A 15,621-nucleotide genomic window follows, 5' to 3' on the forward strand; every position below is an offset into this window, starting at 1 on the left:
CCAGGAGAGTTTGGGCAGTGCTGTCAGGGGTGGGATTGTTGGGCAGGGACAGGGGCTGGACTGGATGATCCCTTCCAGCTCAGGATATTCTGTGATGCTAGATATTGGCACAGGGCTCACAAGACTTTGCTTCAGATTTTACCCACATTTGTAGTGGTAAATGGGATTGGTCTGGTGGAATGGAGAGGATCAGCTGGCACCTGGATTGGAGCAGAGAAAGGCATAGATGGCTCCTCACAGACCATCCAGCACCTCAGCAGAAAACAGGAAGCTTGGAAAGAAAGAGGCATTTCCAGATAGCACTGAAAGGTAAGTTTGAGGGTTAATAAGGATATGAAAAGTGGGTCAAGAGGGCAGTGAACAATAGTAAGAAATTGGCTGAGATGACTACAGCAGTGAGAAAGAGGGGAAATAAAAAAGCAATGAAAAAGATCAGCAGAGCTATTCTAGTTTGGCACTGAGAGCTTGATGGCCAGGGAGATACATGAGGAGAAACATGCAGCCAGGTTGGGGAGCAAAGAATGACTAATGAGGCATCAGGCAATGGATTCTGTCTGTCAGGTGCTGCAAACACAACCCCCAGCATGGAGCTGAGCAGGAGTCAGAGCATCTTTAATTCAGTGAGGTCTGCTGCAGGCAGGGATCCGGGGTCTCAGTGGGAGCATCTGAGAAATGAGGGAATGAAACGGAAAAGCCATCAGCTCCCTGGGTACTCTGAAATATGAGCTGCAGTGTAGCTATCTTTGGAAGCATGAAATATCCTGAGTGGGAAGGGAGTCACAAGGATCAGTCATCCAGTCCAACTCCTGGCTCAGGACACCCCAACAATCCCACCCTGTGCATCCCTGGGCACATTGTCCAAACTCTCCTGGAGCTCTGGCAGCCTTGGGGCTGTGCCCATTCCCTGGGGAGCCTGGGCAGTGCCAGCACCCTCTGGGGGCAGAACCTCTTCCAGATCTCCAGCCTTCCCTCAGGTCCTGGCCCTGGAGAACTAGAAAAGGTTAACAAGCAGTCCATTTACACAGAACAAGGCTTGCAGGCTGGTTGACAGCATTGAGATTCTACTGAAATCTGCTGAAAACTACTTGGGACAAGCTATTAAACCTCTAATTCCTATAGCTCTGCAACACTAGTAGGCCAATTAATAAATTCATATGGAATCTTTATTAGGACAAAAATATTTTAAACAAAAAAAGCTTTTGCTGACAGAAGAGAAGAAGGTTAAGATGGCTTAGCTTTGGCAGTAGCAGTGTTATTCTCTAACTGCTGTGTCCCAGCAGGAGATCCTTTGGAAAACTGTGCCAAAATCAAGCATGGGTTACAAGAGCCCAGGTCTTCCTTCTAGTGATTTCTGAGAAACTCTAGTGTTTTGTAGAGATGCTGAGGGCTAGTTTATAGGGGATGGGATGTTGCTTAAGATGTGGAAGCAGCACCCCTTTAGCTGGCCTCTGCCTCGCTGCCAGGCCAGCATGCCCAGGAAGCAGAGATGTGCTGAGCCAGAGGTTCCTGTGCTGCCCTGGAGCACACACAGCCATGGAGGCCTGGGAGACTGCCCAAACAGCCCCTGTGCTCAGAGTGGGCTCACAGAGGGCTGTGGGAGCTCTGCTGACAAGCACAGCTCCTCCTCACGGACTTGACATGGCTCTCCTGCCCCTCCACCAGCATTTCTTTGCATAAAATGTTCTGTGTGTGCTGCAAACAGTGAGGCTGCACTGGGAGAGGTGGGTGATGGTGCCAGCAGTGCCTCGAGGAGACAGAGTTTGCATAAGCAAGGGCTCCCTTATGTAAGAGTCCTGCTGTCAAAGCCAGGCCAAAACAGCCCTTTGCTTTTCTGTCATTCTGGACTCGGTGGGGAAGCGTCAATGCAAACATCCCTCTGCAGAGAGGAGAGGCTTGCAACAATAATCTACTGCAAAATGATACTCTCCAGATTTTAAAACACCTTCTGTTGGTCAGGGGCACTCAGTGAAACGTATCAAGCTGTGCTTGGCAAATAAAACCTAAAAAACCTCTAAAAGATAGCAGTATGGAGCCTGCAAAATCTTCTGGGCTGAAATAAGTGCTGGATTGGCAGCAGTGCCACGGCTCACACTTCCATGGATGTATCACAAACACTTAAAGCAGAGTCATGCTTGAACACTTTGGGCACAGGACCAGGATGCTATGGATTCAGGAATGTTAATGAGCTACTGCTCTGAACTGATAGACTTCTACAAGAAGTCTCTTCCCATCTTTATTCAGTGCCTGGAAGACCAGAGGCTTCAGTCTGTGTGTTGTTGACTTGACAGAGAGAAATACTTCAGTGGAATGTAAAGGAGCAGCACAGCTGGCTCCAAGCTTATTTAACATCCCCATGTTTATACTGTAATACCTATGGGACAAACAGTGCTGTGATATTATTAGTTCTTCTCTGTTTCATTTCCCTCTGAAATAAAGAATCACCACAATCTAAGGAGGCTGGAAAAAGGCCTATGTAATCATTTCTCAGTGGGACACAAGAAGGAACAGAAATCAAAGCCTTCAGACACAGTTTCTCCAATGTGACCTGTGAAGCCTGCCTGGGTCAGCAGTTTTCAGTGTATAGAAAAGGAGGCTCAAGTTATGAGGGTCCTTTCTGAGCACAGAAATGATAAAATGAAGGGTAAAGCCAAGCATCAGTCATGCAGCAAACTGCAAACTGGCAGTATTTCCCAGAAACTGAAGCCAATGCAAAGGAATTTGCTTTTAGGGTTAAGCATGTGTTGGTTAAATAGCAAATCTGCCACATACTGCATCCTTCACACAAACCAGCCCTTTTCCTGCAGGGCTGAAGTACTTCCCAGCTTTGTAACAAGGACAATTTACCTGGTGGCAGGTAGGCTAGCCAGGTGTAACACTGCTTTATGGAACATGCCACGGATCCCAGGAAATATCAATGTCAAAGTCACATGCAGCATGGCAGGAGTCAGCACACAGGGGCCCCTCAAGGCAGGACAGCATCAGACCAAAGTAAAATGATGGTTTCCTCCATGAGGGAGTAACATTGAGAAAGGCAAAGAAAAACTCTTTTTCTCCATGACTGAAACCCACAGATGCTGTCTCCCCTGGCTGTACTGGGATAAAGGTGTCCCACAGACAGTGACACACCTCCTCCAAGGGTGTGCAGGACTCCCTGTGGGATCATTCTGCCTCCCAGCACAAACTAGCATCAAGCTCCACAGCCAGAAATATCCACTCTAGTCCCAGGGATAGCAAAGCTTAAATGGTCTTTCATTTCCAGCTTTGTTTTTTGGATTCTCTCCTATTCTTCTACATGCAAGAAGAAAATCTCTTGTGCTTCACCTTCTGAATGTGTGATCCTAGGCCACACAGCTGTCACACAGACAAGCCTGTGCTCAAAAAGCTGCTCTGAGATGTTATTTGATTGCCAGGGAACTCTTAAGTTCAACCTGGAGAAGATCTCCATGCAAAAGACATGGAAAATTCCTGCAGAAGTAACTAAAAGTCAGTTATTTTCCTCTTAACTCCAGGCTGAAGTACCTCCTGGGCAATCACTTTCAATATGCATTTTATTATGTCCAAGGACATAATAAAATAAATCCTAGGAATGCCAATGGCTTTAGAAACCTAGTTGGTGCCTGAAGCAGGTAACTGGTGTGCTCTTACAGCATAGATGGTGACATACTTTGCTCTCATACTTTGGAGTTTTAGTTGCCTCTGGTACTGCTGTAATCAGTTTTCTTCTGCAGGGAAAAAATTAAAATAAGGTATTTCTGTGGAAGAGCCTTTTCTCCAAAAGCAGAGGGAAGAAAGCAACGTTCAGAAATGTGACCTGGGGGGCAGCATGAGTGCTTCTGACAGGGCTAAGACAAAGACACTCGAAACTACAAAACCCTTCAGTCCTGCCACAAGCCCTTCAGACTTACCTGTAAGCAATATTTACAGTATGGGTAAGGATGTGTTTATTCTGTTATGCACCTGACCAGATAAAGAGGAAACACAGCCTTTGCAAACACTTCCCAAGAGTATTTATTAGTCAGGACTGATCTGTGTCAAAGCATGACTTAATTCATACCTCAAATGGTATTTCATCACAGTGCAGCTGCACAAGCCTCTGTTCTCCCTGAACACATCCTTGATATGCCAAGGCAGACTTTAGCACACACACTTTTATTCACATACATCAGTTCCTGCATTTGTTTGGATTTGAGAACAGGAATTCAAGTTTTGTTTTCTCTGCCCCAATCATTTGAAAAGTTTCTTTCTTTTCTTCCTCCACTGTTTATTATCCACATCTTCAGTATCATCGGGAGGCTCTGGCATTACAAAGCCATCAGTCATTTTATAGTAGACTATTGTGGAGTCTGTCTCAACTATGGCCAAGGTAACTGACAGCAGGGTGTCAGGATCCTCTGGAGGGAGAGAGGCTTTCTTCAGTATTTCCCTTAACCTAGGAGAGGAAAAAAAAACACTTAGAAAGGAATCCACAACCACCTACGATGGCACAAAGGCAGAACAGCACCATTTTATTCAGCCTGTTTTCACTCAGCAAACTCGTCTTCACTAAAGTGAGCATAATATCTGTTTTAATAAAAATCCAAAGTCGTGTAATCAAGCAACAAAAGAAAATAACAGAATCAGTTACACACATCTCTGCTGGAAGTGGATCAACACACGCTTCTAAGCTTTGTTTAGGTGTACTCGTGTGCCCGTGCCTCAGCCATCCCTCATCCACCACAATCCCAGCACAGCAATCTCTACTGGCCCTGTTTTCAGCAGACTTATATAAGAAATCTAATTAACTAACACCTGGTGTTCAGTTGGAGAGCTGAATAATTAAGACTTGTTCCATTTGCAGAGGTAAGTCGTCCAGTCCCTGTGCCACAGGTCTCTGCCAGGAGCCCAAGCCAGGATTCTCTACCTCCCTGTCTAGACTAGAAGCCACAGGACTAATGCTCTTCTTCAGAACAGTCAGCCCAAATAATGTCTTCCTTAAAAGCTCAAGACAAAGTTATGCAATTTTTCCTGTTTAGCTTATTTTAAGAGTAACATGCCAGTTACTTTACGGTTCAGAGCTCAGGACAACACTGATCCCTGGAGTCCCTGCATTCCTGGTCTGACTGGGGAGCAAGTTCTGAAGGAGTGTGGGGACCAGACAGACCCTTCCCCCCATGTCAGGTGCAAGAGGGCTCCTCTGAGATTGCTGGGACAGGTTACATTCCAGGGGGAGTTCAGCTGTGCACCAGGATAAGCCAGTCCTGGCTTCGTGCACCCTGGAGAGCTCACCCAGCAGAACACAGGCAGCTCTGAAGCCAGGCAGTGCAGCTGGAAACAGGGCTCTCTCTAAAGGCAGCAGCTTTCAGACTTCAATCACCATCTTCCCTCAGAACCCCTTTGATCCTCTAATAAAAGCCAAATGGAACGTGGCAGAGAATGAGCAGCAGCCTGGAAAGCCTCGCTGTTAAGCCCATGACCTTCCTAAGGACCCATCTGTGTTCTGAGCTGTGCATAATCCAGCCTGGTAACCTCAGGAGGGCCTCTCCTCCTGCCTGCACCACTGGCCCAGACACACAGCAAGGCAACACAACACACTGACTTCGTGACACAGAGATACCACGGCTGGGAAAAGCACTATCCCAGCCCTCCCTCATCAGCACATTTCCTAACAACACAACAAATATGGTGAGAGAGACTGTGCTGGCTGCTTCACAGGAGAGACACTGCAAGAGACTCCTTCAGGTAATGGGACGTCCCCTCCTGTGCTCACTGCCACCTCAGCAGGCTCTGTCTGCAGGTTTATTTGGCAGGTAACTTACTCTGTGCCCTGAATCTCTGCCTCCTGTCACTCCCTGTCCCTGCAGAGGTACCCCAGCACCACAATGTCCTGCCAAAGCCCTGGCAGGGGACCAGAGTCTGGGAAAAGATTACAGATCTCCTTCCTGACACATGCAGAGAGCAAGAATCTAATTGCTACACACAGAATCATGAAATTATTTAGGTTGAAGGGGACCTTAAAGCTCATCCAGTTCTATCCATGGGCAGGGACATTTCTATTATCCCAGTCTGCTCCAAGCCCCATCCAGCCTGGCCTTGGACACCTCCAGGGATGGGGCAGCCACAGCTTCACTGGGCAGCTGTGCCAAGGCCCCTCCACCCTCAGTAGCCAAGTGTCAGCAGCTGGAGAAAGCTCTGAGCTGGAAGAGACCTGTGAGGAAAGAACTATCCATGAAGCAGTGGACAGTGATCTCGCTTTCCCCTGTGAATGCAATACAGAATTAATGATAAAACACCAAATTAAAGGCCATAACTACCCAGGAGAGATATTTTGGGAGCCAAAGAAAACAGGTTGTGTTAAATGTGGACAATGAGAGCACAATCTGAGAGCAAACTCAGCCAGAGGCCTGGATTCACCTGTCAGCCAGGACAGAAGCTCCTTCCTATTTTCTTTAATACCTGTCACTGGTTTTCCTCATAGTCTGTAAGGAGGAGGGATGGAACAGTGAGGCCTTAGATCTACATTTCTAATACTCATGATTTCTTCTTATACTGCCAAGCACAAACACCTGAGACTTTATTTCCATGATCCCAAAAGCAGCCAGGTCCTGACAACAGATTAATGACATTTCTTCTTCCTTTTCAGGAGACAAGAGTTCCAGGATTTATGTAAGGAGCACCAAGACACGCCATTGCATCAGGATGATCTGTTAACTCTGCTGTCCACAGATGAAGAATGACAACTGCAAATGCACCCTCTTCCCCTTCCCCCTCCCTCCACAGAGGCAGCCCCAAGACAAGGGCTCTCATTCATGCATACCACAGCAGCCACAGTGCACTGCAGCACATCTGCAACGTGGTGAGAGGCTATCTCTTAGAGGGATAAGCTCTGGAATTCAGGAAGTCTGTGTCAGACATCATCCCATGCCCTCCTCCCCTGCAGGCGTCCCCAGCAGCCTCTGTGTCCAGCCTGATCACAACATTCCCCTGCACCTGATCACAACGTTATCCCCTGCAAAGGAGCCATGGAACCTCTGATTTTGCTGTGCTTGCTGCCTGCCACGAGCAGGAAGATGAAATACTGCAGGAAAGGTATAGCTTTTGTAATCCTTTTAATGCACCAAATACTGTCTGTGGAAAAATAAAGAAAGCATGAAGCCTCGTTGGTCTTCTGAAATTCAAAGAATGCACGTTGCACATCCTAAACGAGGCAAAAACCCTTTATTTCAAGGCTGCCCATCTCACAAACAGCTGCAGTCAATGATGGAAATGAAGTCCTAGGCAAGAAGCCATGTGGTAACACACCCCAACAGAGGCAGCTGCTTTAAATTACCCAGATAGTGGCTATCAATAAGCTCCTCAGTGACCAGTACAATCTGCTACACCATACAGGTGATGACAGCCATAAAAGATGAATTTGCTTCAATAGAAGTGGATTTAATGTTTCTGAAACTGTCAAGCATCAGTGCAACAGAGGAATTCAGTGCATCCAGCAGTCTGCAGATTCCAACAGCCTTGACCACCTACTTTCCCCAGCACCCTGAGCAGCCTTTCCCAGTCACAGCTGTGTCAGGACACACTCTGGAACTACTGATAACTGATGGAACACTGACACCAAGGGGCCCATGACCACTCCCAGCTGTGCTCCAACAGTGTGAGCCCCACAGAAGCTGTGGGGTCAAGCCTTTGGCACGGACTGGCTCCCTCTGGGTCCTCCTTTTCCACAGGAATTCCAGCAGGCCCACTCCACTGCCTGCACAGCCAGTTTTCAGCAGAATGGAGAGAAGTGACACAAGAAAAAGTGCAGCTGAGAAACAGTTCCTGCTGTTTTGCAGGGTCTCAGTAAAAGCTCAGCTGCATGTTCACTCAAATCCAGATCTGCTCCCACCAGATCCAGATCTGATCCCTCCAAATCAAACAGGACAAAGCCCTCATTTCCACCCATGAAACAAACTCACATTCACCTCAGGCTCCAGGAGATGCAAAGGATTTCACCTAAACATTCTGTTATCCAAAGAGCTGGCATTTCTAAACACTTTGCATTAGAAAAAGGGCTTGGAAAAGGCTTCCCAGTTATCTACAGACTAGAGTCAGTAGGGATTGCTTTTTTCTACCAAAGAATTAGTCATAGGAGCAGGTTTAACTTACTCAACATTGTGGAAGGAGCACTGCAGCTAAGGGAACAGCACCAGCAATGTCATCCTGCATCTGTCATTACTGCTGCAATCAAACTTAATGATGGCAGTGAACTGACCCGGCCTTCTATTACTGTGGCAATTAATAGCTTTAAAATAAAACAAACTCCCAAACAAAACAAGAAAATCCATACAAATCTATCCAGAGAGCAGAGGGGAATGTTGCCTCCTTCTCCCATCTTACTTTGCACTAGGCAAAAGTAGGCCCTCAACAGCCATCAGAAATCTGTGCTGTGTTTCCCAACATCAGCTCCTAACACAAGGACACTGCCCCTTTCTCTGGGAGGAAGAGCCAGGTGTACAGCTGCTGACCCTGAAGTTCCAACTGACTCTGCAAAAACCAAGGGCTGAACCATAAAGAACTCCAGCAGCACGTTCTGTGATGAACAAAAGAGCATTTCAGAGCACATCCCATGCAATGCCTCTGAGAAGCAGTGTCCCTTGCAAGCTCAGGGCAGTTTTATGGAGGCTGCATAGAGCTCCATTGAGCTGAAATGGAACCACTGCCTTCCATCCCATAAAAGCCAAAGGCTTTCAATCTGCCCTTTATACTTGGATGAATAATTCCTTGCAGGCTTGGCCAGCCTGAACAGCTCCCTCCCCTGCTGGCCAGGCAGGGCTGCAGAGTGCACACAAGTTGGTCTCTGTGCCCCTGCAGAGATCATTACCCCAGGCACTGGAGCGTGCCATTGTCCCCATGGCACAGGAACCTCCCAGAGAGCACAATCCCTTGGATTTAGCCAGCACTGCAAACTTTAGCACATCAGGAATGCTGCTCCAGACCCTGCTGCAGGGCAGGCAGCATGGACCCAGTGCTGTGAAATAGGTGGGAAGAAGCACATGGGGCTGGGAGGGGGTGTAAATGCACACCACTGCTCCTGGGGATTTGTTCCCAAAACACACAAACAGGGAATGCTAGAAGAAACTCAGTTTTTGTAATGGGAAGAAAAAAATAAATGCAAATAAAACACTACATGTCACACTAGTCGGGAGGAGGAATTGAAGCCCTGAGGAACACAAAAGATCTTTTTTCATGGAAGTTCAAGAAGAAAACAAGAGAAACCACCCAAAAGGGAGGTATCAAAGTTCTACAGGAGACACTTATCCACAGTACTGCATAACCCACCCTGCTCTGGGAGCTGCAATCTTATTCAAAATATTAAATTTAAAAATTAAACTAAAAATACTAATAAAGAGCTTACATTTAGGAGCCACTAATTATATTTTCAATGTGTGATTTACTGCATGAGTAAATTATGCTTTTAGCAAGGGAGTTACTGACAAAACTGTGAAGAGGATGCAAGATGCACGTCACACTTCTAGTGCTTTAAAATAACAGGATTTTTCAGTTTATAGCAAGATTTATTTCACAGTCTACAGACTTTGAAGACAGTAAATTCCAGTCCTCAGATTTCCTTCTCAGGATGCTTATCAGCTTTAAAACAAAACATTTATGTATTGCTTTCTTCTGAAGTAAGTCAGCATTTTAACAGAATAAGCCTTTCCCAAACTTCACAGGTCTCCATGACCTCAGGCAACTTCATCCTTCATTTACACCACTTGTACACAAAATACAAACAGAGCAGTTAATCAGACAGTTTATCTGCAACATTCTGCTTAGACAGAGGTATTTGTCCAGGACAGACAGTGCCCAATTCTATTAGATCTGGGACCTAACTCCCTGGTCCCTGAGGGCTCAAGGCTTTCCAGGCTATCCAAAAATCCAGCTGCCAACACTGTGAGCTCTCCTAACTTGCTGAGCTTGGTTTATATGAGTTATTTCTGCCAGCCCTGAAGCAGCACTCCCAGGATTCACTGCTTCCCCCACAGTGGGGAGCCACAGCTCTGGAATGGACAGCGAGGTCCTTGGCATGCACTGAGGTGCTGTAATGAGCAGCAAACACACCCCAGCCTGCTGAATTCAGAGGCTGTGCAAGCCCCAGCCAGCTCTGTGTGGGTCACAGCAGGCCAAGACAGAAATTGCATCGTATTCCCCAGAGCTTTGCTCACAGGAGATTCAGCAACCTCCATCTGAAGAACACACAGGGCACAAAGCCACTTCTCAAGACTCTGCTCCACAGCCCATAATTCTGTAATTTAGTGGGCTCCTGTGTAGCCCTACCCTGCCACAGCTGGACGAGCAGCTTCCACCCAGCTCTGCAGAAGTGGACAGTGAGCTTAGGAAGCAGAACAGCTTTTGCCTTCAGCACTTATCTGTCATGCTTAACCTGGACATGATGAAATTTTGTAACAGGATAAAAAACACTGAATGGGTTTTAACTTTTGTAGGGCACTCATATTTGTCATTTGCCTAGGTGTCCTGCTGGTAATTTCCACAGCAACTTTCCTGTGGCCTTTTAAGGACACACTTCTCAGTGGCAGCCAAGTTGGGAACTTCATGAGACACCTGGGAAGGCAGAGCTTGACCAATATGGATTTCAAATAGAGAACCAACCACCACTATATTTCTCTGGAAGACCAAGCCCACAAAAGTGACAGACTAATATTGGCAAAATGTGAGATCTTTTTTAGAACATATGTAGTACAAAAATCCATTATTTTCCAGTGAATCACTTTTTCTTCTACCAGTAACAAAAACAAAGCAAAATGAAGATGGAAGTCTGATTTCAAGGTGTCACTTCCAAACCCTCCTGGTTAAACAAGGAAGTGCTGCCCATAAATGCTGCTGTTACTGGCTTCTTTTGCAGTTAGCACAATTCCAGGCCCAGAACAGAACATTTTCACCTTCCCAAATCCCTCCAAAGGGCTTATTTTCAACTAAGCAAGCTGCATTCACTTGTACTCATACCTCCTCCCCTGCTTTTAGCAGGTAACACAAAACCACAAAGTGCTGCTTGAACAAAATGCAGATGCACTTTCAACACCACAAACCCAAGTGTTGTACACAAATACAACCTCCCAGCCTGACAACATCCATGGCTACTGAACACATACAGGAATTTATGGGCACACCTGGCACTGCAGCTGGCATTCAGCTCATTTTAGTGACAACCCACCCTGTGTCACTGCTCTGCAGCAAACCCTGGTTACAAACTGTACTTTTAATCAATGTGATGCATTCACTCTTTGCCTCTCCAGCACACATCCTTCCAGTACTGGATTCCAGACACTCCGGTGCCAGAGGCAGAGCAAACAGCATCACCACAGAACAAACAAGTGCAGAGGCTCCCCATGAAAGGCTCCAATGACACAGAGTAAGATAGGACATGCATGCAGTGGAATATCTGCCATTAAAAATCAATCAGAACGTACTCCCAGCCTCTACCCAATGCCAGGAATCCAAGTTTTCAGCCCAGGTGGAAACACACTGTATTAACCAAGCACAACAGCTCAGCATGCAGGTGGAATTCCTCAAAGATCCCACGTGCTCACTGGCTGCCTTCTATTTCCACCTAAAATCCTGTCTGAGCTGAGAGCTGCAGCGTGTCCCTTTCACACACACACACACACACATCTGCTTGCAGACAGGCTGAATGGCACCCAGCATTTCACCCTGCAAGGCCTCTCAGCAGCTCTCCTCTCCTGTGCAGATCACATCACCAAGCCCCCAGGAGTGATTGACCACTACTTGCAAATAGAGTATTTTTTTTCAGCACTAAAACAGTACTAAACCCCATCAATACCTAGTAAAAAATTTTCTTCCCCCCCTCACCCAGCAAAATGATGATAAAAGTCTGTTAGCAAGACATTGATCTGCCACTTCTAAATTCCAAAATAAAAAGCAAAAGCATCACTCCTAGGGTGCACACACACATCTAATAAGTGCAATTAATTAGCCACCTACCACTGTGTCAGGCTGCTGCCCACAGAGCAAGAGGAAGCAGCAAAAAACAGTAAGATTTTTAGAGCCAGCCCTGAGCCAGCTCCTAGCAGGAGTGGGAACAAAAGAAATTGAAAAATGTACAACCATGTGATGCCACTGAAACAGTTCAGGTCTTCAGAGTCATCATGGCAAACACCAGTCAGAGAAGGCAGCCTTTATCAGAGAGTAAATCAGACCCAGTGTCTGAGACTGCTCTAGGGGCCAGTTAAAAGAGGCTGTAAAATTACTGAAGTGGAAGTTTTCTAGGCTGTAAATATCTGTAATGTAACAAATTCATGGCTGTGCTGTCTTCTGCTTGAAGAATTGCTCTTGCATGTGTGAGGAAATCAAGTCAAAAATCACAGGCACGTGAAACTCTAGATGCAATGTGACAGGAGCTTCCTGTTCAAAGTAGCCAAATTATAGGTTGAAAACAAAAGCAAAGCAAACCATACAAAGCTTATCCACAAATCTGACAATAAAAAAAAGCTGATTCTTAGGCAGCTCCAAGAGGATTTCTTTTCTCTTAGGTCCTTTCATGTCCAGCAACTCAGAAAGCATCACACATTTCCAAGAGTACAAAAATCAGCACAGGAATGTTCAAAACATAAGCTGTGAAGGCCTTGTGTTCTAACCTTGTCTCTCAAACACATACTTTGGTGTCCACTGTCATCTCCTAGCACATATGCAACTCCAGACAACAGGAAGTGTTTATCAGCAGGCATCAGTTTCTGCTTGACCTCCAGGAACCACTTGAGACAGGGAGAGGCAGAGACTGATGCAAAGCTGAGGTTTCCTTAATGTTCCAAGCTGCCTGTGTGTCTGCAGAACCCAAAATAACTCTGCTCACAGGCTGAGAGGCTGCTTTCCTCTGGCATTCCTCCTCACCAAGCCAGCACCAGGCTGTGAAATGTGTCTGTGCCCCGTTTTCTGTCCAAGGTAACCCCAGACAAGCACTGAGCACGCCCTCACCTGTCGTGGCTGATGAGGATGTGTGCAGGCACTGGCACCATGACCTGCAGCCCCTCCTGCTCCCTGGCACGGGCGTGCAAGCACACCAGCTGCAGCTCTGCCACGCCCACCGGCTGCACCTCGTGCCAGCTCCTCCCTGGAAAGGTTCGTGGGGATGAGAGGGGCAGAACACAGAACACAAGTTGTAATCAGTCAAATAACAAATGCAGTATCTAAGTTAACAGCTGAGGTTTTCTTTTCCCTCCCTCTCCCTCTTTTCCCCCTTTTCTTCACAGGAAAATTCCGTTCATCTGCCAAATTCCCCTCCTGAGAAGCAGTCCTGCTGAAGAAATCCAAGGAGCAGGAGCAGCCTGCTGGCTCCAGAGCTGCACTGAGGGGTGGTGAAGTGATCTGGCTGACAAAGCTGCTCTGCAAAAGGCAAAAAGAAGATAAAACCACGCAGCTTTAGTCACCTGCCTGGGCACCCTGATCTGTGAAGCAGGAGGTGCTAAAAGCATGGTTAGTGATCACACACAGCTCTAATCTCCTGTGTGAAGGGATAAGGATGAAGGTTTTGCTGCAGAACTACAGAAATCTTCTCTTGAAGACTCTTAAGGCATTTTCTTCAGAGGGGAAACAGCAACAGAGGCAGCAGTTCCTGGGCTGGAAAATCCCTCCCTTCCCTGACCTTGAGAAGCACCAGGCTCCAAGCAAAACTGAAATATTTTCCTTAGGCTGGCTGGCTGCCTACTCACAGTCCCTTTTCAGTAAAGCCAGCTTGGAAGAAGCCAGGCAGCAGTTTATACATCACATAACTCTGCTGCACTCTGAGCAGACACCAGCAGCCTACCCTGGATTTCACAGGACCATTCTGGCCAGAAAAGCCCTCCAAGGCCACGGAGTCCCACCAGTGACACTGCCAGCTCCTCCACCAAGCCATGGCTCTAAGCACAACACACAGAATTTATTATAAATTACTATATTGTCACATAATATTACTACAGTGGTTGTAAACTACTGCTACCACACTTGCAAATGATCTTCTTTGCTGGAGGAACCGCTGCCCTTTCCAGAAACCAGGCCAGCACACAGCAGCCATGTGCTAAGTGGTGACTTTTGTCAAACACTATCATTAACTTCACTTTAATCTGCAAGTGAGGACTATTACAAGCTCAGCCACTGAACTTGTCACTTCACCTTGGTACATTTTTTTCCCTCCTCCTCTTTTGCTTTTATTTCCATGCTGACTGCCTTTTTCCTGGACACCTGGAAGTGCTGGATGAAACAGGCCCTCACCTTTGCACAGGCTCCAGGGAGGCAGAGGACAGAAACTTCCAGCACAAAAACTCTCAAAACGGGCACCAAGGACTTGGGAAGGCCCTGTCCCAGTGCAAACAGTGAATTTAACAGGGCAAAGGCATCAACTGGGACACACCACTTCCCCCACTTACCTTCCAGGAGGTCCAGGTACACCAAAAAGGCAGCATAGACTTGAGTGCTGTCAGACACATCGAGTGACATCATTTCTGTGAACTGAGACCCAGAGAGGAACGGTGATGAGGGAAAGCACAGCTTAAACTAAGAATGCACACACCATCCCTCCAGCCAGCACAGCCACTGGAGGTTCAAACCAGTCTGAAGGGGATCAAAAAGCAGTTTTTTCCTGACAGTATCTCAAAAGCTCCTTTTCCCGCATTCCCCATATTTTAGCACTTTAAAAAAAAAAAAAAAGCAAGCAAAATAAACAAACACAAGAGGAGCCACAACTATTTCTGGAACAGCTCTAGCTTTGTGGAATTTCACCTATGTTGGGTAAATAATTGTACCTATTTTTGCTGCAACACATCAACGTAAGACCAAATTAAACAGCTCCGTGTTTTCGGTGTGGCAAAAATTAAGATGGAGTCAAAGTTTAACGCATTGGGATCCCACAGTTTATAGCCAGCTGGGATCCCAGGATTTATAACCTCCACCCCTGCCGGCAGTGGCATTCCCCCTCGATAAACCCAATATCATAGATTATATGGGCATCTCCCCGCAGAACCCTCCTGGGGGGACCCCACGGGCACCTCCGGGGGGAATCCTGGGGGGAATCCTGGGGGACCCCCGGGAGACCGAGGGACCCCGCCCCGGCCTACCGTGGGGTGAGCCGTGATCCAGTTGCCGCCAGCCGCCCCCGACCAGCTGCCCTGTGCCCCCGGGGCGCTCCCGGCCGCGGAGGAGCCCCGGCCCGGGTCGGTGCCCCCCTGGCCCCCCGGGGCCGGGCAAAGGCCGCTGCGGCCCGGCCCGGCCGCGGGCTCCATGCCTGTGCGCAACGCGGCTTCACTCCGGGCGGCGCCGCGCAGCCCAGCGCGGCCCGGAAACTGCCGCTCCGCCACGGCCGTTCCGCCGCCCCTCCGTTCCGACCTCCCGCCCCTTCGCCGCGGCCAAAGGCGCCGCAACAAAACATATCCATCCATACATATATATATATATACACACAAATAAACATATATTCCTCACGTATTCCTTTCACAGTCCCTTCTCCTAAAGGCTCCACAGCGTTATCCATCTGCAGTGCCCAGAGCTTTGCCAGACTACCTTCAAGGTATTGCCATTAAAAGCACTACCTTGGGCTGCTTCGCTAGAAATATCTCTGATTTCGCCTAATGCCAAGTGTCCCACGGCTGGCTTATCAGC

The 15,621-nt window shown here is 47.5% G+C and overlaps 1 protein-coding gene across 1 annotated transcript; it reads right to left on the reverse strand.

The window, feature by feature from the left end:
* Positions 1-3,984: 3,984 nt before the first annotated feature.
* TSEN15 (tRNA splicing endonuclease subunit 15) lies at positions 3,985-15,286 on the reverse strand. The gene is made up of 4 exons (XM_064427800.1): positions 15,081-15,286; positions 14,394-14,475; positions 12,964-13,099; positions 3,985-4,429 (listed from the first exon to the last, which is right to left on the reverse strand). The coding sequence occupies exons 1-4, from the start codon at positions 15,243-15,245 to the stop codon at positions 4,225-4,227; spliced, it is 588 nt and encodes a 195-aa protein (XP_064283870.1). The 5' UTR covers positions 15,246-15,286; the 3' UTR covers positions 3,985-4,224.
* Positions 15,287-15,621: the final 335 nt, after the last annotated feature.

The sequence above is a fragment of the Passer domesticus genome, chromosome 7 (genome assembly GCF_036417665.1).
Source record: "Passer domesticus isolate bPasDom1 chromosome 7, bPasDom1.hap1, whole genome shotgun sequence".
In the NCBI taxonomy this organism is placed as follows: Eukaryota; Metazoa; Chordata; class Aves; order Passeriformes; family Passeridae; genus Passer; species Passer domesticus.

Excerpts from the sequence above, each read along its gene's own strand:
- TSEN15 (XM_064427800.1), bottom strand. The coding sequence starts at position 15,245 with ATGGAGCCCGCGGCCGGGCCGGGCCGCAGCGGCCTTTGCCCGGCCCCG. Across the intron at positions 13,100-14,393 it reads GTACCTGGACCTCCTGGAAG|GGAGGAGCTGGCACGAGGTG; the intron begins GTAAGTGGGGGA and ends GAACCTTTCCAG. Across the intron at positions 4,430-12,963 it reads ATCCTCATCAGCCACGACAG|GTTAAGGGAAATACTGAAGA; the intron begins GTGAGGGCGTGC and ends TTCCTCTCCTAG.